This window comes from Podarcis liolepis, assembly GCF_965112155.1.
Source record: "Podarcis liolepis genome assembly, chromosome: 7".
NCBI lineage: Eukaryota > Metazoa > Chordata > Lepidosauria > Squamata > Lacertidae > Podarcis > Podarcis liolepis.
The window spans coordinates 94,048,651-94,070,195 of NC_139561.1; the positions used below are offsets into that span (position 1 = coordinate 94,048,651).

The following is a 21,545-nucleotide window of genomic DNA, read 5'->3' on the forward strand; positions in this document are numbered from 1 at the left end:
AGGGTAATTGAAACAACGTATCACTCTTGTTTCACTAGCTGTCAAATGGACGGTCTATTCACAGTCTATGCAGAGCTCCGAAACAACAATCTTAATGGCAGCCCGTTCCCAGGTTCTGAGCGATGGAAATTTAGCTTCTTTCCCTCTCTTTTGCAGGCAAATATTGTCCAAGCCCTCCCCCCTTCCCCTGCTTCCAAGGGGGGGTTCACTAATTTTTAATCCTGGAAATTTAGGCGTTTAAGATGAACTTTCCGAGGCTTTAGCTTAAGCCTCTTTGCTTCCAACTATTTACAAAAGAGGAAGGCGGACTTCCTGTTTTAAGCCTCCCCCTGTTTGTTGCCAAATTCAACTTTTAAAACTCCAATTCTTCACTTTACTCACGGGAAAAAGTCAGCGCTCTCCGGCAACAGCTGTGTGGCTTCACTCCGTGAAAGTAGCAATCAGTTTGAAGCACCGTGCCGCTCACCCCACTTCGCTCCGGAGCCCCAAAATGGGTTTCCCCGCAAGTAGGTGAGGCGCTCTTGGTGTCCCCCCTAATGGTGTTTTCTTTAAGAGCGGGCGTACCACTGCCTCCTTCAGTTCCCCTGGGAATATCCAGGTGCCAAGGGACAAATTGATGATATCCCCCAGGGGGGCCCGCACCTCGTCTGGACACGCTCTAATCAGCCAAGACGGGCACGGGTCGAGAGGACAGGTGGTGGGCTTTCCAGCTCGGAGGAGTCTGTCCACATCGGCTGGGGATATCTGGTCGAAGTGGTCCAATACTGGACCTGAGGACAGTCGAGGGGCCTTCAGTTCCTTTATTGTATCCAAATTGGCAGGGAGGTCATGGCACAGCAACAAGACCTTCTCCGCAAAAAAGCTCGCAAATGCCTCACAGCTGTGTCTCAAATTGTTATTTAAATTTGGCTGTCCTTCAAGGGACGTTAAAGACCTAATTATACTAAATAATTGCGCCGGGCGAGAGCTAGCGGATGCAATGGAGGCCGAGAAGTAAGACTTCTTAGCGGCCTTCACTGCCATCTCATAGTTTTTCATAAAAGCAGGGTGGGGGTGGAAAGTCAATCCTGGCTTTCAGAGCATAGTGATCAGACCATGGCACCTTCATCGAAGGAGACATGATCACATTTATACTGACGCCAAAGATCAAATCCAGCGTGTGGCCTGCTTGATGTGTGGGGCCCGAAACAAACTGGGAGAGCCCTAGTGGAAGACACCAGGTCCAGAGCCTGGGAGGAGGGAGTGGAATCAGCGTGGATGTTGAAGTCCCCCAATATCAATAGGTTAGGGAACTCCAAGGCCCAGCCGGCCACCGCCTCCAGCAGGCCTGACAGGGTGGCTGCTGGTGCGCGAGGTGGCCGGTACACCAGCCAGACAGCCAAGCTCACCTCGGAGCCTCACGCTAGGCCAGGGGTCTGCAACCTTTAAGGCAAAAAGAGCCACTTGGACCCGTTTCCGAAGAAAAAACAACAACTGGGAGCCGCAAAACCATTGCGACATTTAAAACAAATATATCTCTGGAGCCATGATCTGACAGCGGGCGGGAAGGTGATGTTGGGACGGTGCATGACTAACGCATGCACCGCCCCCATGCGACGTCACAGCCAGTACAGCGGCTGCCACAGTGAGGAGTGTCGGGGTGCACAATGCGCCTCCTCCCCTCGCTAGTATCCGCCCCGGAGCCGCAGCAAAGATGTAAAAGAGCCACATGCGGCTCTGGAGCCGCAGGTTGCAGACCCCTGCGCTAGGCCAACACATTCAATGCCGGAGATCGATGGGGATGGTAGAGCCCTGAAAGAACAATCTTCCCGGATTAATAATGCCCCCCGGCCCACAGCCCGCAAGTGGTGGAGAACGGAGAAACCCAGGGGCGCCATCTCTCGTAAGGTAACTGTTTCCCCTTTGCGCACCCAGGTCTCCGTCACACAAGCCGGGTTGACCCCCTGTGAGGTAAAGAAATCTCACAGGGTGGCGGTTTTGTTGCCTATAGACCTGGCCTTGCACAGCACCAGTGACGGAGGTGAGTAATCCTTGCTCACCCTACCCTCGTCCCTCGGGATGGGGCGCAGATTGGAAGGGGCACGAGCATATCCGTATCTCGATCCCCTTCGCCTATAACGTCTGTCCCCACCGCCATACCTCCCTCGCCCCTCCACGGTAGCAATCCCAAGCTTCCATTTATGAAATAGAAAAACAAAACAAACCAAAAACAATTATACCTAAACAAAACCAATCCCCACCCCACTCAATATCCAACCCCAAACCAAAATAAAATGGAACAAAATAAAAATACATAAATAAAAACCACTGTTCACGGTGGTACAACCAAGTAAAAAGTAAAAACACCTTTAAAACACTTTAAAATATATAAAAGCATTTTTAACATTTGCTGCAGCAGCACCAGTGTCCTTAAAGCTGTGGCGGAGGTGAGTCTGGGCCCCGCCCCCTAGGCCAGGTGGAATTAGCCTGAGGAGGGAGCGGCCTTCCCCAACACTCACGGTGCAGCAGCAGCAAGTGAGGCACTCCAGCTATATCCTTACTCTTCCCGTGTGTGGCAATCTTTCTGTTCGTGATGTTTCTTCCTGTCCTTGTAAAATGTTCTGTCTATCTTTTCCTGGTTGTTGCTGTTCTCCATTATTCCTTGGGCGGAGCTAATATCCCATTGTGGTTTCAGGAATTCTCCATCGCTCTGTCCTGTGCTTCATTGTTTGGCAACTTTAACAGCAGCTGCAAAAATCACACTGCCCCAATAAATAATCAGTTTTTGCCATTTTTCTTCTCTGCCTGGGAAGGAGAGGGATCCGTCAAACTGCAAATGACTCAGTAATGAACCTAATTAGCTCCTACACAACTTTCAGATTCCTTACATCCCTCTGTCTGGCCTTAGATAAATGTGCATTTATCCAATTAAATTCCAAGTCCTTTTAGCATTAATCAGTTCAGTCTGTATATAATAAAGGATGGGGAAGAGTCAGCTCTAATTTTCCATCGTAAACATTTTGTAAAATAGAGCTTCCCTCCCTTTTTCCTTTTTGTTTTTACACACACAGTTCCATTTGATGTTATATTCCATATCTGTAATCCAGTTTCATCCCTGCTCACCTGTACATATATATTTTGAACTAGTATCCAATGGCGGACTGCCAATTCATTAGTGTAGAGAAGAAAACTTAATATAAAGAAGCCATAGTCTCCCCACCGACCCACCGTCTTTTGCAGCAAATGAAGTTTATTCCCAAATTCAAACCTTAAAGACCTTGCAGCTGGTTCAATTCCGCAGTTTATAATCTCATCTCTTCCAGCAACGCCTGTACATTAGTCCAAATTGAGCTCTAATTGACAGGAGAACTTCTGCTTCTTAATTGCAGCGAAGGAGGGTTTTTGGCAGAGGAAGGGCTTTTGCACTCAGCGCCTCCCTGCCTCCCGCAATCCATGCCGGAGCCGGAGCCGGAGCCAGGTACCAAGACGAGCTGGGAGTGAAGCCCATTCACCCCTGTCCCTGGGGGAAACTTGCAAGGAGAATTACCCTCAGTCATCCTTGTTTTTCCTTTGCCAACGATCTCCCGCTGCCTCCATTAAAGCAGAGCGGAACCGGAAGCTAGCAGGGGAGACTTGGACAAGCCCCATCTGTACTGAGAGATGCACTGTTTCACCTCTGAGAGAAGCAGGCGCTCACTGTTTCCACTTACCTTGGTCTCTCCCAGGTGACGGAATGATGCCACCAAGACCTGCTCCTTCATCTTTTCATGGTGGTGGAGGGGAGGCAGCAGCTGTGGACCCAGATCAGGTAGGGGGAAGGAGCCTTGTGGGGAAGGACTGCTTGGATGCAGACTGGCTGGACACAGTTGGATGCAGAGGAATGGTGGGAGGAGCCAGAGAAGAGGGAGCCGACTGGGAGGAGGAGGAGGAGGGGTCTGAAGCTGGAGAGGGAAGAGGGCTCAGGGAGCAGAGGGAGTCTGTGGCAGAGAGCAGCCCAGACTCCGAGGCAGAAGCTGCAGCAGGAGAGAGGGATGAGGAAGGCAGAGAGGGGTCTGGCCGCTGTAGACAACAACAGAGCCAAGTGAATGTTCTCTAAGAGGACAGCCTTTTTCCTGTTCTGTTAGGGTCCAGTGTGCTTTGAAGATGTAGCTGTCCATTTCACAGACAAGGAGTGGGCGTTGCTGGATCCTGACCAGAGAGCTCTCCATAAGGAAGTCATGGAGGAGAATCGTGGGATCTTGGACTCTCTCGGTAAGGCTCCCTATTGGATCATCCTATCTGTTTTGTAATTCAAGACATCTCTCTATGTGACGAACCTCTGATATTTCGATGGGGCTCAACAGCGCCACTCACAGCACCTGGGATGTTAACACTCCCACAGCAAGCCTTGGATGGATGGCTATTGATTGTTTTCCCTGTGAATATTCTTCCTCCAGTTCTGCCGTTTAAAACCATGATCAGGCTGTCTGAACTGCCCAGGCCTTCTTAAATGTAGGATTCAGAGTGATTTTTGACCAAAGAGTTGCTTGACAGATTCCACGACTGAACCAAACAAACTCCATCCCAAAACAGAGCCAGGCTTTTTGAATCTCAGGCAGTGAACCCTGTAGTAACAATAATGATAATTTTATTATTTTTACCTTGCCCATCTGACTGGGTGGCCACTCTGGGCAAATTCCAACAAATAGAAAAACATAATAAAACATCAAACATCAAAAACTTCCCAATACAGAGGTGCCTTCAGAAGTCCTCTAAAAGTTGTATAGTTATTTCCTTGACATCTGATGGGAGGGCGTTCCACAGGGTGGGTGCCCCTACTGAGAAGGCCCCCTGCCTCGTCCCCTGTAACTTCTCACAATAATGTAACATTTAAGTACAGTGGTACTTCGGGTGAAGAACTTAATTCGTTCCATAGGTCTGTTCTTAACCTGAAACTGTTCTTAACCTGAAGCACCACTTTAGCTCATGGGGCCTCCTGCTGCTGCTGTTAGTGAAGTCTTTAACCTGAAGCGTATGTAACCTGAAGCGTATGTAACCCGAGGTAACACTGTACAGTGGTGCCCCACAAGACGAATGCCTCGCAAGACGAAAAACTCGCAAGACGAAAGGGTTTTCCGTTTTTTGAGTCGTTCCGCAAGACAAATTTCCCTATGGGCTTGCTTGGCAAGACGAAACGTCTTGCGAGTTCTTGCGAGTTTGTTTCCTTTTTCTTAAAGGCGCTAAGCCGCTAATAGCCACTAAGCCGCTAATAGCCGTGCTTCGCAAGACGAAAAAACCGCAAGACGAAGAGACTCGTGGAACGGATTAATTTCGTCTTGCGATACACCACTGTATATCTTAAATTTTGGATGCCAACAGTGTCCTTCAGCTCTCTATATTGGACAAACAGGCCAAACCTTATGCCAAAGAATAAACGGACATAAATCTGACATCAAGAATCACAAGACAGAGAAACCAGTAGGAGAACACTTCAATCTCCCAGGACATTCTATACAAGATCTCAAAGTAGCTGTTTTACTACAAAGGAATTTCAGAAATAGACTGGAAAGGGAAGCTGCTGAATTGCAACTCATTACCAAACTTAAAACCATGGAGAGACCTGGTCTGAACAAAGACATTGGATTCTTATCTCATTATACATGACTGAGCCATTTTTCACCTTCTCACCCCTTGCCTTTTCCTGTAAGACCTATTACAGTCGTTAAGAGTCGTCAAAAGACTCATCTCAGCTATCTGCCAATCACCCATTCCCACCACCCTTCTGAGTAATACCCCTCCCCACCTTCTCAGTATATAGAAGGATCTGGCAACTTCTGTTTCAGTGTATCTGAAGAAGTGTGCATGCACACGAAAGCTCATACCAAGAACTAACCGAGGTAACACTGTATATCTTAATTTTGGACAGGGAACTTACCTGCTTTGGCCACCTTTTAAATACCGTATTTTTCGCTCCATAGGACGCACTTTTTCCGTCTTAAAAACTAAGGGGGAAAGTCTGGGTGTCCTATGGAGCGAATGCAGGGGGGGAGGCAGGCAGGAAAAGCCCCCAAGAGCCACACACAAGCTTTGCGCGGCTCTTGAGGGCTTTTCCTCAGGAGGGAGAAGGGACTGACTCCCTCCTGGGGAAAAGCCATGCGCAACCTCTCCAGCCGGGGGGAAGGCTGTGCAAAGCTAAAGAAGCCAACTTTTTAAAAATCTCTCTATCTCTATCTCTACCTCTTTTTCTATTTCCATCCTTTCTCCACCTACTTCTTTTCCTCTGGATCAGTGTTTTTATCTAACGTTTTAGTTTGGAGGGGGGGGATATTATAAAAAAGGAAACTTTGCAGCTTTTATTTTAGTATACAATAAAAACAGATTAAACAAAACACAAAAGAAGGAAATAGCATAGAAGAGGAAGAGAAAAGGGAAAGAGGGGGGATACAAAGCTATTTACCAGCGGTAGATCTTAACCCTTGCCTCACCTGGGAGCTTTTCTGGGCAGGTATTCCCTCGGCTTAAGTGGGGTGGGGGAAGAGTGGCAGATAGGGGGGTACCTACCTAGACACTGAAGCCACATGTCTCTCCGATGAAAATTGGGAGTGGGCATTGTGTGAAGTGGCTGTGGATCTCCTGCCGCAGAATTGTAGGAATGTATAGAGTTGGGAGGGCCACCCGAGGGTCATCCAGCCGAGCCCCCTCACAATGTAGGAATCACAGCTAAAGAACGCCAGGCAGATGGTCCCCCAACCGCTGCTTAAAAGCCTCCAGTGGTGGAGACCCCCAACACCTTCCGTGGTCATAGAATTGCAGGGTTGGAAGGGAACCCCAGGAGTCATCTAGTCCAGCCCCGATGGACAGCGGGCACGATCCATCCCATTGCGCAAGGCTAAAGATGCTGCGCAAGGCTAAAGAGGAGGCCAAGGCAGCGAGCGGGATGGATCGCGCTTGCTGCCTTGTCTTCTTCTTTAGCCGCGCTGGAGAGGTTTAGCTCCTGGCTGGAGAGGTTGCGCGGCTATGGATCCCACTTGCTGTCTTGGTTTCTTTGCTCTTTGGGACTGGGTGGGGGACCCGGGCTTCCCCCGCAGCCCCGAGAAGCTCTGGGAGAAGCGAAACAGTTAAATCGGCTATGATTAAGTGGGCTCAGGACATTGGTCATAACATTATGTTTGCTGACTGGGAATGGTTGTGGAACACCGGTATAAAATTTACGGCATGTAATGCCTTAAAGGAAAATATTATGAAAATGATCTACAGGTGGTACATGACCCCAGTCAAGCTAGCAAAAATTTATCATTTGCCTGACAATAAGTGTTGGAAGTGTAAAGAAACTGAAGGTACTTTCTATCACCTTTGGTGGACGTGCCGGAAGATTAAGGCTTTCTGGGAAATGATATATAATGAAATGAAAAAGGTACTTAAATATACTTTTCCTAAGAAACCAGAGGCCTTTCTCTTGGGCATTGTTGGCCAATTGGTGTCAAAGAAAGACAGAATTTTTTTTATGTATGCTACGACAGCAGCAAGAATACTCATCGCAAAGTATTAGAAGACACAAGATCTACCCACCCTGGAAGAATGGCAGATGAAGGTGATGGACTATATGACACTGGCTGAAATGACTGGCAGAATTCGTGATCAGAGGAAAGAAACGGCGGAAGAGGACTGGAAGAAATTTAGAATTTATCTTAAGAATTATTATAAAATTGAGGAATGCTAAAATGCCGAGGTGTTGAGAGAAAAAGAGATACAGCAATATAAGATTAAGTAACAGAAAGGACTAAGATGATATATATTTGATAAAACTGTTTAGAAGCTGCTGAAATAACTTTGGATATTGGGATGCAGGAAGGGGAGGTACGGGGGAGTCTGAGAAACGAGGTTTATGAAAGAAAGGTTATGAAATTATACATGTTTGTATGTCTTTTTATATGTTTGTATTGTTTAAATTTTTTTGTAAAACCAATAAAAAATTCTTTTTTAAAAAAAGAAGCTCTGGGAGAAGCGGACAGGCTGTGCGCATCGTGTCCGTGGCTCTTTGGGGCTGGGGGGGGAATAATATTTTCCCCCTTGATTTCCCCCTCTAAAAGCTAGGTGCGTCCTGTGGTCCGGTGCGTCCAATAGAGCGAAAAATATGGTAATTATAAAAGCACATTTTATTTATGAAGATAGTACAGATCCATATTTAAATTTGAACAAAATGACATTACCAGGTTAAGCTGTACTTTTAAAAACTAGAGAGAGAAAACTTATAATATTCAACTTGATTTGTATACGGAACTAGACATTTTACAGAACAAAAGGAACATTATAACATCTAACTCCCTTCAGTTCTTCGCCTCTCCCAAGCATTAATTAGCATTGTTCCATAATTTGGGGCTGCACTTCTTCCCAAGACTCTAATCTGTTTGCCTCTTAGTTTCAGGTGGTGATGAATTGGAAATGAAGAAAAAGGGAGAGCACAACGAAATCCACACAGTGGAGGAGCCAAATCAGGATTCAGACTGTGGAGAGAGCTTCAGTCAGAGCTCCCATTCCACTTCCCATCAAATAAATCCCCTTGAGAAGAAACACTACCACTGCTTGGAGTGTGGAAAGAGCTTCAGTAACAGCAACGATCTCACTTCCCATCGTAGAATTCATACAGGGGAGAAACCATATCACTGTTTGGAGTGTGGAAAGAGCTTCACTGCTAGCTCCTCTCTCACTTCCCATCAAAGAAATCATACAGGGGAGAAACCCTATCAGTGCTTGGAATGTGGAAAGAGCTTCAATCGGAGTGCCCATCTCACTTCCCATCAAAGGATTCATACAGGGGAGAAACCCTTTCAGTGCGTGGAATGTGGAAAGAGCTTCAGGACGAGCTTTGAACTGACTTTGCATCAAAGGATTCATACAGGGGAGAAACCCTATCACTGCTTGGAGTGTGGAAAGAGCTTCAATCAGAGGGCCAAGCTTACTTCCCATCAAAGGATTCATACAGGGGAGAAACCCTATCAGTGCTTGGAATGTGGAAAGAGCTTCACTCGGAGTGCCAATCTCACTTCCCATCAAAGGATTCATACAGGGGAGAAACCCTATCAGTGCATGGAATGTGGAAAGAGCTTCAGTCAGAGTGCCCATCTCACTTCCCATCAAAGGATTCATACAGGGGAGAAACCCTTTCAGTGCTTAGAATGTGGAAAGAGCTTCAGTAAGAGTGCCAATCTCACTTCCCATCAAAGGATTCATACAGGGGAGAAACCCTATCAGTGCGTGGAATGTGGAAAGAGCTTCACTGCTAGCTCCTCTCTCACTTCCCATCAAAGAAATCATACAGGGGAGAAACCCTATCAGTGCTTGGAATGTGGAAAGAGCTTCAATCGGAGTGCCCATCTCACTTCCCATCAAAGGATTCATACAGGGGAGAAACCCTATCACTGCTTGGAGTGTGGAAAGAGCTTCAATCAGAGGGCCAAGCTTACTTCCCATCAAAGGATTCATACAGGGGAGAAACCCTATCAGTGCTTGGAATGTGGAAAGAGCTTCACTCGGAGTGCCAATCTCACTTCCCATCAAAGGATTCATACAGGGGAGAAACCCTTTCAGTGCTTCGAATGTGGAAAGAGCTTCAGTGAGAGTGCCAATCTCACTTCCCATCAAAGGATTCATACAGGGGAGAAACCCTATCAGTGCATGGAATGTGGAAAGAGCTTCAGTCAGAGTGCCCATCTCACTTCCCATCAAAGGATTCATACAGGGGAGAAACCCTTTCAGTGCTTAGAATGTGGAAAGAGCTTCAGTGAGAGTGCCAATCTCACTTCCCATCAAAGGATTCATACAGGGGAGAAACCCTATCAGTGCATGGAATGTGGAAAGAGCTTCAGGACGAGCTTTGAACTCACTTCCCATCAAAGGATTCATACAGGGGAGAAACCCTTTCAGTGCTTAAAATGTGGAAAGAGCTTCAGGAGGCGCTTTGAACTCACTTTTCATCAAAGGATTCATACAGGGGAGAAACCCTTTCAGTGCGTAGAATGTGGAAAGAGCTTCAATCAGAGGGCCAATCTCATTTCCCATCAAAGGATTCATACAGGGGAGAAACCCTATCAGTGCGTGGAATGTGGAAAAAGCTTCAGGACGAGCTTTGAACTCACTTTGCATCAAAAGATTCATACAGGGGAGAAACCCTATCACTGCTTCGAGTGTGGAAAGAGCTTCAGGACAAGCTCTGAACTCACTTCCCATCAAAGGATTCATACAGGGGAGAAACCCTATCACTGTTTGGAGTGTGGAAAGAGCTTCAGGACAAGCTCTCAACTCACCTCCCATCAAAGGATTCATACAGGAGAGAAACCCTTTCGGTGCTTAGAATGTGCAAAAAGCTTCAGTCATAGGGCCAAGCTCACTTCCCATCAAAGGATTCATACAGGGGGAAAACCCTAACAGTGCGTGGAATGTGGAAAGAGCTTCAGTCAAAGCAACAATCTCATTTCCCATCAGAGAATTCACACAGGGTAGAAACTATTTCAGTGCCAAGAGTGTGATAGGAGGGATTTATTTAAGTTTGGTCTCATTTTTAAAGTTCTTAACACAATTGGAGCTCTTAAAAGGACTTAGAGCTCCCTGAAAAAGCTAAAATTAAGACAGGTTTGCGCTCTTGACTATGCTACCACTCAGTGCATTTGTAACTAGCTGACTGACCAAACCCAAAGGGTGCTCATCAATGGTTCCTCTTCATCCTGGAGATGAGTGACTAGTGGGGTGCCACAGAGTTCTGTCTTGGGCCCGGTCTTATTCAACATCTTTATCAACGACTTGGATGATGGACTCAAGGGCATCCTGATCAAATTTGCAGATGACACCAAACTGGGAGGGGTGGCTAACACCCCAGAGGACAGGATCGCACTTCAAAACGACCTTGACAGATTAGAGAACTGGGCCAAAACAAACAAGCTGAATTTTAACAGGGAGGAATGTAAAGTATTGCACTTGGGCAAAAAAAATGAGAGGCACAAATACAAGATGGGGGACACCTGGCTTGAGAGCAGTACATGTGAAAAGGATCTAGGAGTCTTGGTTGACCACAAACTTGACATGAGCCAACAGTGTGACGCGGCAGCTAAAAAAGCCAATGCAATTCTGGGCTGCATCAATAGGAGTATAGCATCTAGATCAAGGGAAGTAATAGTGCCACTGTATTCTGCTCTGGTCAGACCTCACCTGGAGTACAGTGTCCAGTTCTGGGCACCACAGTTCAAGAAGGACACTGACAAACTGGAACGTGTCCAGAGGAGGGCGACCAAAATGGTCAAAGGCCTGGAAACGATGCCTTATGAGGAACGGCTAAGGGAGCTGGGCATATTTAGCCTGGAGAAGAGGAGGTTAAGGGGTGATATGATAGCCATGTTCCAATATATAAAAGGATGTCACATAGAGGAGGGAGAAAGGTTGTTTTCTGCTGCTCCAGAGAAGCGGAAACGGAGCAATGGATCCAAACTACAAGAAAGAAGATTCCACCTAAACATTAGGAAGAACTTCCTGACAGTAAGAGCTGTTCGACAGTGGAATGTGCTGCCAAGGAGTGTGGTGGAGTCTCCTTTTTTGGAGGTCTTTAAGCAGAGGCTTGACAACCATATGTCAGGAGTGCTCTGATGGTGTTTCCTGCTTGGCAGGGGGTTGGACTCGATGGCCCTTGTGGTCTCTTCCAACTCTATGATTCTATGATTCTATGATTCTAAAGTAGAGACACTGACAAAGAAAACAGAAGCACTAGATATCTCCATGAAAGGAAGGGAGGAGAAGTCTGAAAAGCTGGAAAAGAAGACAGAAAATGGACATCAGAACAGGAGACGCTTAGGATTGATGTGGACGGTTTGGGTGGAAGATAAGAGGCAATTGCGGGCGCTTTGGAGGTTCTTGAGATGAGACAGAAAGCCCAGCCTCTGAGACGGAGAGGAGAGCAGGATTTTAGCAAAGGTTTGAGCGGAGTGGCTGGGAGTGGAAGAGGAATTCATGGAAGAGGCGCCACCCTCCTCACAGCCGGGGATGGTGGTTTTTGGGTAGAAAACCAATGTGAATAAATCCCCCCAGTGAAACCCCCTGGCCGGTCTTCCGGTCTCCCTCTCCGTGTGCCCCCACCCTGCCCAAATCAAAGTCCCAGCCAGCAGCTGCCCTCCAGGCCTTCCTCCGCACATCTTGGGGCCTCAAGGCATGCGGGCAAGATTTGGTGGGGGGCCAGGCTGGGCTCAGAGGTCTGCTTTCCTCTCCTTACACTGGGAAGCTAGTCTACTAACTAATGAATAAAGGGTTGTTTGGAAGACTAAGCCCTCTCAACCCCCCACCCTGTTTTAAGGAAAACCCGCAGGAGGAGCGGGTAAGGGAGGCAGAACTAGGAAGTCCAGAAGTGACCGAGGCCGAGCAGCCACAGGAACCAGAACCACAACCGAGTGGACCAGCGGTGTCCAACCCAATGACCCCGTCACAGCCGGCAGCCCTGGAACAAGAGCCAGAACCAGGAACCCCTACAGACACACACAAGGCATACGTAGGTGACCGGCATACCTCAACGACTACGAACGCTAACCTTCTGGGTGCAACGGGAACGTAGAGGGGAGGGGGGTTATGTACTAAGCTTGGAGCCTAGAACAAAAGGCAAGTAGGATCCTAGAATGCAACAACTGATTGGCCTGCAGGAAAAGACCAATCAGGCTCCAGGAGGGAAGCAGAATCAGCCAACCAGACAGGATTAATTGTGTAAATAATGTAGATTAAAGCCTGAGGTTGGGGTGTGTGTGCAATTAAATCACTGCTTTACAAGCTTCAATAAAGAGCATGAAATCACTACAGGAATCCTGAGTAGATCTCAGAGAATCTAATGCATCTTTGGTTGGGATTGTCCAGCAAGGAGATTGGAGATGGTTGCCAGTCAAAGGGTAGTTTAAGACACGGGGGGGGGGGGAGAGACCTCCTTGTGAAAGGGGGGGCAGTTTTGGGAGACATTCCAGCCCTGGCATTGGGAGCCAGAAGAGGAATCCTGGAAGAGGACACTCCAGGCTCATCTAGTCCAACCCCTGCGATTCAGGAACCCCGGTTCTTGGTCCCACCAGCTCCCTTGAGCTGGGCAACTCAGATGCCTGGAGCAGCGCCCCATTGGAGAGCAGCCTTGGGTCGCCTCTGGAGCTGGCTGGACCTTTTGGACGGCTGTTTCCATCCCCCCTGCCTTCTGCTGGCAGGCCCGGTTGGGAGTTGTAGTCCAAAGCCCATTGAGGGTGCCTGGTCCTGGAGGTGGTTTTCAAGTTGGAACTATGTTTTGACCCTTTGCCAAAAGGGGATGCCACAAAGTGTGTGAGGGGGGGTGTCTTTTCAGTGCCAGGATACAAGGTGCTCTCTTGACCTTGGAGCCCAATCCCTCTCCCCCACCCCTAGAAAAGGGGGGTCTTCCCCTCATCCTCTCCTTGCAGGACCCCCTTTTCCTTCCTCTTTGTTCAGAGAGTCAGAACCAACTCTCTCTCAAGGGACCCTGGAGCCAAACCCCTGCAGAGTTTTACTTCTCAAGCAAAGGGTGGGAAGGAATACATTCTTGTTGCTCTTGAGATGTACAGAAATCTGTTCCCCACGGAGGGAGAAGCTCGCCAGGCCCCCAAAGTCCCCCGATGGAGCAGCTCTGCGCCTGCGCCACGCCTGGGGCTCCTCCGCAGGGAAAGACCGACCAGCAAAAGCGTTAAGGGGCACCCAGCTGGCTTCCTAGAGAGGAATAAAGGGAGGAGGCTCCCCAGAGCGCAAGCTCCGCCCCCATCCGGGCTTTTGTCTCTCTGCTCCACAAGTGCTGCCTGGGGGCGCTTTCTGGGATCCGGTGAGTCGCCTTGGGGAGATGGGGGGTCCCAGGGCTGCAGGGGAGGGTCCCCCAAAGAAGACCCATCTGGGGCCCTGGCTCCTGAGAGAGAGAGAAGGGAGCAGGGTGAGCTCCGCTTTGCAAGGGCTCAGAGGAACAGCCATGAGGGCCAGGGAGTCATGATGAGGGACCCCCAAAGTCATCTAGCCCATCCCCAGCCAGGCAGGAATCTTCTGCCCAGCCTGGGGCTTGAACCCAGGGGCCTGAGATCAAAGAGACTCATGCTCTACCCACTGAGCTCTGCTGCCTTTTTCGGGTTCATTTCTGGAAGAGAGAGAGAGAGAATGTGAGCTTGGTTTTCTCCACCTTGCAAGGGTTAAAAGGAACTGAGCTGCATTCCTAGAGAGGACAGGGAATAAGGGGGGGAATGAGGTCCTCCTGAGCAAATGCCCCTCCCTCCTTCCCAGGATCCTCCCTGCAAGAGGGGGAGGGGGCTTTCATTTCCTCTGCAGGAGCTGCCTCAGTTTCCCTTCTGGCATCTGGTGAGTTTCCTCTCTTTTTTGCCATGGGTGCATTGGGGAGAAGTGGGGCAGGGGTGTCCAAGGGCTGCAGGGGACGGATCCGTGGGGATTCTGCTCAGCTCCTGCAAGGGGATCCCCAAGCCAGGGCTAAGAGGTTCTGCCCCCCTTCTCTCTGCAAAGCCAGGGAGGCTGCAAGTAACAGGAGGTCTGCAACTCTTCTCTTGCTCCTTTGGGGAGGGGTCACTGAGTCAGGAAGAAAAGGGCCTGCAAAGGAACCCTGATGCGATTGAGGAATCAGCCACGTTCCTTAGCCCAGGTGGCAGCCAGATGGAAACATCTGGAGGCAGAAATAAAAACTTGGCCTCTGTGCTAAAGAAAGTCCTTCCATCTCGCAGTGCGCAGTTAGACCCATGGAACTCCCTGCCACAGGAGGAAGAGATGGCTACATTGAGAAGGGGATGACGCCCATTCAGGGAGGAGTAGAGGGCTAGCGATGGCTCCAGGCCCCCCAGTGGGAGGCAGCCATGCTTCTGAAGGGGGAGGGAGTTGCCCTCAGAACAAAGACAGAAGTCTGTCTTCAGAATATGGGAATATGGTGCTTGAACTCCGAGTCTGGGCTGTGATTCAGACTCATCCATGCTGGCCCAGGGAACATTTCTCTTCTCCTGACTGTGTATCAATCTGGTAGTAGAAGAATGCATTTGCTTTACAGGATTCTCTGGCACCTCTCATTAGGACAGGCAGAACTTGGCAGAAGACCTAGGGACTCCTTCCGATCTCCTGGGAACAGAGATGGATGAGCAAGACTCAGCTGGCCCTGAAGCAGGAAGAGGCCTTGCAACTCACCATGGGAGCAGTGGGGGATTCTGGGAAAACTCTGTTTGGTCACATTATGTGAATTTTGAAACTAATTATGAATTTGTTTAATCTTTGGGGGGGGGGAGTTACAGGGGCCAAGAGCCCAGAGAAAGAGATGTGTTTTTGCACTCTAGTATGTGAAACGGGTACAAACGTCCACATTTAGGTGGCAACTCCTCCTTGTTTGAAGGCGCACCTGTAGTTTTCCATCGGAGTGAAGCATGCGCTCTTGGATTCCCACTTACCTTCTTCTCTCGCAGGAAACGGAACGAGGCCAGCAAGACCTGCTTGTCCATCTTTTCTTGGTGGCGGAGGGGAAGCTGCCCCTGTGGACCCAGAGCAGGTAGGAGGAAGGGGCCATGTGGGGAGAGAGGATGTCATGGACTGGTGGACACAGAGGAATGGTGGGAGGAACCGCCAAGGAAGGAGGCTCAAATAGGCTTCTAAGCAGTTCACTCGCCATACCAAAGAGTGGCCAGGATTCACCCCATCAGTCCCACAATGGGGCTTTCCCCCTCTCATTCCCCTGTGCAACTTGAAAGTGTCTATAGGGCTTCAGGAGGGTCCTCCCTGTTGTGAAATCTTCGTGGCGCTTTAGCAGAAATGCTTAGAGTTCCAGGTTCTTCAGTGCAGTATATTTATTGTGAGCTCTATATCTACAAATATCTACAGGCTATAATACAGGAGCAGTTCATACAGTCAAACGGAGTACCTGGCTGCACCTTAAGGCAAAGAGGAAGACTCTCTCTCTCTGACCACACTCCTCTGCACCACCACCTTTACAGCTGGACAGGTTTCTTTGGGAAAATGATTGCTTGTACATGAGAGCATGAGCAAAGTTCTTATTATTGCAGGGTGATTTCATAGCTAAAAGCATCCTTGGAGCATGAACAGTGCGTGAATAGCTCGTGCTGTCCCAAATGATTGGTTAACGTAGCATAGCCTGATCGCTTGCGTGGTCTAGTGCGATGGCCCTTATCTGCTGGCAGAGAACAAGTTGCTTTGCTTGTATTTTGTATCTTTCTGATTTCACACAATAAAGGCTGTGCTGCAGTAGCTCTAGAGCAGCCAGATTTCTTCAACCTATCTTGGTGTGAGACTGATTTCTTCGGATGTCGAGCTGGCACTCGACATTTGGTGCCCCGCGTGTGTGTGATTCTGGACTATGTTACGGACTTATCAGCACTTACTTCGCCCGGACAGGGTAAAAAGCGCCTACTCATCCTATGTGGATCCCTCTGGTAAGTGCTCCCTGCTCTTTTTGCAACTCTTGCAATCATGGGGACGCCTCTATCTGCACCACAGAAAAAGTTTTTTGATGACCTTAAATTCCTTTTGGCCAGTAACAACCTTGCTGTTTGAGATGCTGACCTTCAGTCTCTTATAGAAGCCTTGGATACTCACTGTCCCTGGTTTCCTCAGGATGGTAATTGTCGTTTAAAAGACTGGGAAAAGATAGGACAATTTTTCCAAAACCATCCTCAGATTGATGTCAGAGTTTTGCATGCCTGGTCTACAGTTTACACAGCAATGTCCAGTTTGACTCCAGCCAATCTCCTTTTGGCTGCTGCATCTGTTTCTTTGCCTGCCGACTTTCCCTTGCTATATCCAGCATTGCCTTCTTCTGCTGTTCCGGTATGTGCCCCACCAAAGGCTCCTGTCCTCCCTCCCCTGCATTCTCTGCTTCCTGCGCCTCCCGTTACGACTCCTCTCCAAGAATCTCTCCGTGCCGCTGCCCCATTGTTGGGTTTTGATTGTACAACTCCTAATCTCTTTCCTGTGATTGCTCCTGCACCCCCAGCCCCCATTATGCTGACCCAAACTGATGTTCTCGATGGGCTGACGGGAGGAGGCAATTTTCTTCCTATTGCCCAACAGTTGGCCCTTGATCCTATGTATTGGGCAGCCACCACCGCTGCCGCTCAAGAGGCTTTGGCCTCTGTCCCTGATGACAAGACTGAGCGCAATGGCCGATGGGGAAGCGTCAGACAGGGCCTTGCAGAGCCCTATGGACAATTTGTCGATCGCTTGTATAATACCTTTAAGCGCCAAGTTCAGGACCTGGCAGCACAAGAACTGATTGTTCGCCAGCTTGCGTTTGATAATGCAAATGAGGACTGTAAGCAAGCGCTGCACCCTCTGATGGCAACATCAAATATAGCCATTGCTGATATGCTTAAAGCAGGGGTCTGCAACCTTTAAGACAAAAAGAGCCACTTGGACCCGTTTCCGAAGGGGAAAAAAAAAACCTGGGAGCCGCAAAACCATTGTGACATTTAAAGCATGCGCGCCCTCTGATCTGACAGCGGGCAGGAAGGTGACGTTGGGATGGTGCGTGACTAACGCACGCACCGCCCCCATGCGACATCACAGCCAGTACAGTGCCCGCCACAGTGGGGAGTGTCGGGGTGCACAATGCGCCTCCTCCCCTCGCTAGTATCCGCCCCGGAGCCGCGGCAAAGGTGTAAAAGAGCCGCATGCGGCTCCGGAGCCGCAGGTTGCAGACCCCTGGCTTAAAGCCTGCCAGTCAGTGGGCACTGAGACGCATAAAGCTCGCCTGCTAGCCACGGCCTTGTCCTCCACCCTGTCCCAAAATCCTGCAAAGGCTACAACCTGTTGGATTGACAGTGGCTAAAGAAAAAATCCAGCGGACCTTACCCATTACGTACCTGGGACACAAGCTGACAGCATCTGCAGCCATTCCAGTCACGCCTCAGCTACAGTTCCCAGATCATTTTAAACTGGTGGATTTACAACAAATTCTTGGACAGCTGAATTGGATAAAGAGTTATTTGGACCTGCCCACCTCCACTTTGTCTCCACTATTTTCTGCCCTTAAAGGACACAAGAATCCAGCAGACAAGATCACAATCACCTCTGCAATGGAAGAGGCTCTTCCACAGCTGTTCCAGTGTTTCCTGGCACGCTGAAAGGCCATCTTCATCCCTACTGCATTGGCCCCCCTTTTCCCTGGGAAGCCACTTCAACCACCAAACATCATTACAGTTTTGCTGCCTCCCAATAGCGACCATCCCATCTGTATCATCACGCTTCATTGGGCTTGGACTTTTGACTCAGCAGTACAAGGAGCAATACATCAGACTTATTTACAGCAAATGGGCTCCTGTATCTGCAGAAATGGTTGTGTGACTTCTTCTGGATTGTGGTTTTTACATGCCAATAATTGAGCCACGAAATATCACACAGGTTGCTCGGAAGTGGCCATTGGAATAATTTACCATTCTCATCCTTATTGGCATCACTTGGATTTTACCCCCCAGATTTTTTTTCTCCTCCCTCAGGAGTCCTGCCCTATGATGTGTTCCCCTGAGCATGTACAGAGGGCTGTCTTGGAACTATTGTGGACTCTTGGCAGGGGAAGGGGTGAGGGGATTTCAGTGTGTTCCAGTTGTTTCATTCTTGTGCTTTCGCATGGTTCCCGGACAGAAAGCAAGTTGCAACATGGTTCTTTAGCAAGGCCTGCGAAGACAATGGGCTCTGTTCTCGACCTTGTTGCAATCTTTTTAGTTACAGCAAGCGGAATATGCTTGAAGCGAAATATGCTTGGCTAGTGCCTTTTAGCTGCTGAGAAAAATGATTTTAAAAAGCTTTGAGAAGCTTTGAACCTTTTTTTTGGTGGTGGTATTCTAGCATTCCAGTAAATGCTTCATATAAGATTAGCAATAATATGAAGGACAATCGTATAAGTTTATTCCCTGTGTTTTTATCGCTTCTTGAAATAGTGTCTTATTGTTTACGTTTTAATCATAATAGCAAAAAAAAATTAGGTCATTATCCATATTGTAATTGGACATATGAGTACATTAATGGATCTTCTTGTTTTCTTAATGTTACAACTATGAGTGGCAGGCCAAAAGTTTTAGTTAATAATGTCACAACCTACATGACCTATGAACAACAAGCTGCGTGTAGAGATTTTTATGTTTGGTTGGACTGGATGAGAAAGAGCAGCAGAACTACATGTTTGCTTCAATCTGATTTATGGTTATTTTGTGGCACAAATGCCTACAAAGAAATCCCCTCTGCCTTTTCTGGTACCTGCACGTTAGGTATAGTCGTACCCTTGGTGTATAAAATAGATAAGCTCCCAGCGGTCCGTTTGCGTAACAGAAGGGAAGTACAATCACCTATTTCTCAATATACAGGGACAGCCGTCTCTAGGTCTCTTCTGCCTTCTTTAGGTGTAGCCATGAATTACCGTGATCTGCATAAATTGGCAAACTGGACCAAAAATTTGTTCAATTCCACCATCCTGGCTTTAAAAATGATTAACAAAGAAATGTCAGAAATAAGAAATGTAGTTCTTCAACATTGTTATGCTTTAGATGTAATCCTTGCTTCCAAAGGTGGAATTTGTGCCTTAATTCATTCTCATTGTTGTATGTATATAACTGATCAATCGACCAATATCTCCGCTACTATTGATTATATGGAACAAATGATAGCCCATAATCCTTTGAATCCACCTGAAGGTTTTGATCCATGGGAGTGGTTGTCTTCTTGGTTGCCTAATGGAGTATGGTTAAGAAAAATATTATTGATTGTAATTGCATGTATTGCTGGTTTCATTATGGTGTGTTGTTGTATTCAATGCATACCCTCTTTGATTTCCCAATGCACTGCATGGTGGTACCGACCAAGGCCCACCACAGGGGTTACAAGAGGAATTTATGTTGCAAAGTATAGACGCTTAGGCAATGAAGTGTACGATTCAGACTAATGGTCCCTCTTTTCCTCTTATAATATAAACAAGAAAAGAGGGCATGTGGGAAAATGATTGCTTGTACATGAGAGCATGAGCAAAGTTCTTATTATTGCAGGGTGATTTCATAGCTAAAAGCATCCTTGGAGCATGAACAGTGCGTGAATAGCTCGTGCTGTCCCAAATGATTGGTTAACGTAGCATAGCCTGATCGCTTGCGTGGTCTAGTGCGATGGCCCTTATCTGCTGGCAGAGAACAAGTTGCTTTGCTTGTATTTTGTATCTTTCTGATTTCACACAATAAAGGCTGTGCTGCAGTAGCTCTAGAGCAGCCAGATTTCTTCAACCAATCTTGGTGTGAGACTGATTTCTTCGGATGTCGAGCTGGCACTCGACAGGTTTCCCTTTCAAACCAAGGACAGCCAATCAACTGACAGCATTCTGACCCTGCACTTGCATAGAAAGTATTGCAGGCCGATTGCATCAGCCAGTTGCATCAGCTAGCAGACTCAAGCCTGCAGACTTACTATCTCACACAGCATTCTGGGATCCCAACACTCCCCACCCGGCAAGAGGGACAGAAGAAGGGATCCTTCCATGTGGCAAACGGGAATGTTTGTGCACAGGATTTGAAGAATGATTTGAAGAACACCAGTTTCTTAATGCCCTTCATTAAAATACACAATGAATACCGTATTTTTCGCTCTATTGGACGCACTGGACCATAGGAGGGGGAGAACAGGGGGAAAATTTTTTTTTTCTTGTTCTCCCCCTCTAAGTCAAGGTGTGTTCTGTGCGTTCAAGGTGCGTTCATCTGGAGGCTTTGGGTTCCTTTTGACCTGCTCTTTGGGGCTGGTGGGGGGGGATTGCTGCTTTCTCCCACCGCCAGCCCCAAAGACCAGGTCGGGAAACAGCGGGAAGGCAGCGCTCCGCCTCCCTGCTGTCCCCCCAGCTTGTGGGGCTGGCAGTGGGGAAAGCAGCGCTTCTCCCCACCGCCAGCCTCCAAACCAGGTCGGGATTGGAGGCTGCTATCCGCAAGCCTTGGAAGCCCGTCGGGCACTCCTGCCGAGCTCCCAAGCCTTGTGGATAGCTTCCTGAAGCCTGGAGGGTGAGAGGGGACGGTGCGCACCGACCCCTCTCGCTCTCCAGGCTTCAACGAAAGCCTGCATTCTCTCCATAGAGTGCACACACATTTCCCCTTCATTTTTGGAGGGACCGTTTCACTTCCCATCAGAGAATTCATTCAGAGGAGAAACCCTATGACTGCTTGTTGTTGTTTTTTAAAAAGATATTTATTGAGATTTTAAACAGTAAAACCAACCTTCCAATCAAACCAAAAAAGAAACAACATTATCACACTCAAAGCAAAACAGAAAAATACAATAAAAGACATTAAAAAGGTAAGAAATAAAAAAAACATAAAAAAGACATAAAAATCCAAATTTTTACTTGTTATTTTCATAACCCTTCTTCCTGACTTCCTCACATCTCCCTTTTCTGCGTTCCTTTTTACACAATCATATTCAGCAATATCTTACCCTCTTTCAAATCTTGGTCTATATTATACATTTCAACCCATTGTGTCTCCAATTTTTCCCCTTTATATCCTTTAGATTACATTTGACACAGTGTAATCTAATTTTTTCACCCTTGTCTTTTGAAACATTTGTTA

At 47.9% G+C, this 21,545-nt stretch overlaps 2 protein-coding genes across 2 annotated transcripts in view; both read left to right on the forward strand.

Moving 5' to 3' along the window:
* The window catches only part of LOC310712801 (uncharacterized protein), a 46,286-nt gene that overhangs the window by 8,556 nt on the left and 16,185 nt on the right, over positions 1-21,545 (forward strand). The window lies entirely within an intron of this gene.
* LOC310711117 (uncharacterized protein) lies at positions 1,762-13,191 on the forward strand (the record flags this gene model as incomplete). Its single annotated transcript, XM_083512588.1, has 4 exons — positions 1,762-1,887; positions 4,104-4,230; positions 8,378-9,911; positions 13,047-13,191. The coding sequence occupies 4 exons, from the start codon at positions 1,762-1,764 to the stop codon at positions 13,189-13,191; spliced, it is 1,932 nt and encodes a 643-aa protein (XP_083368714.1).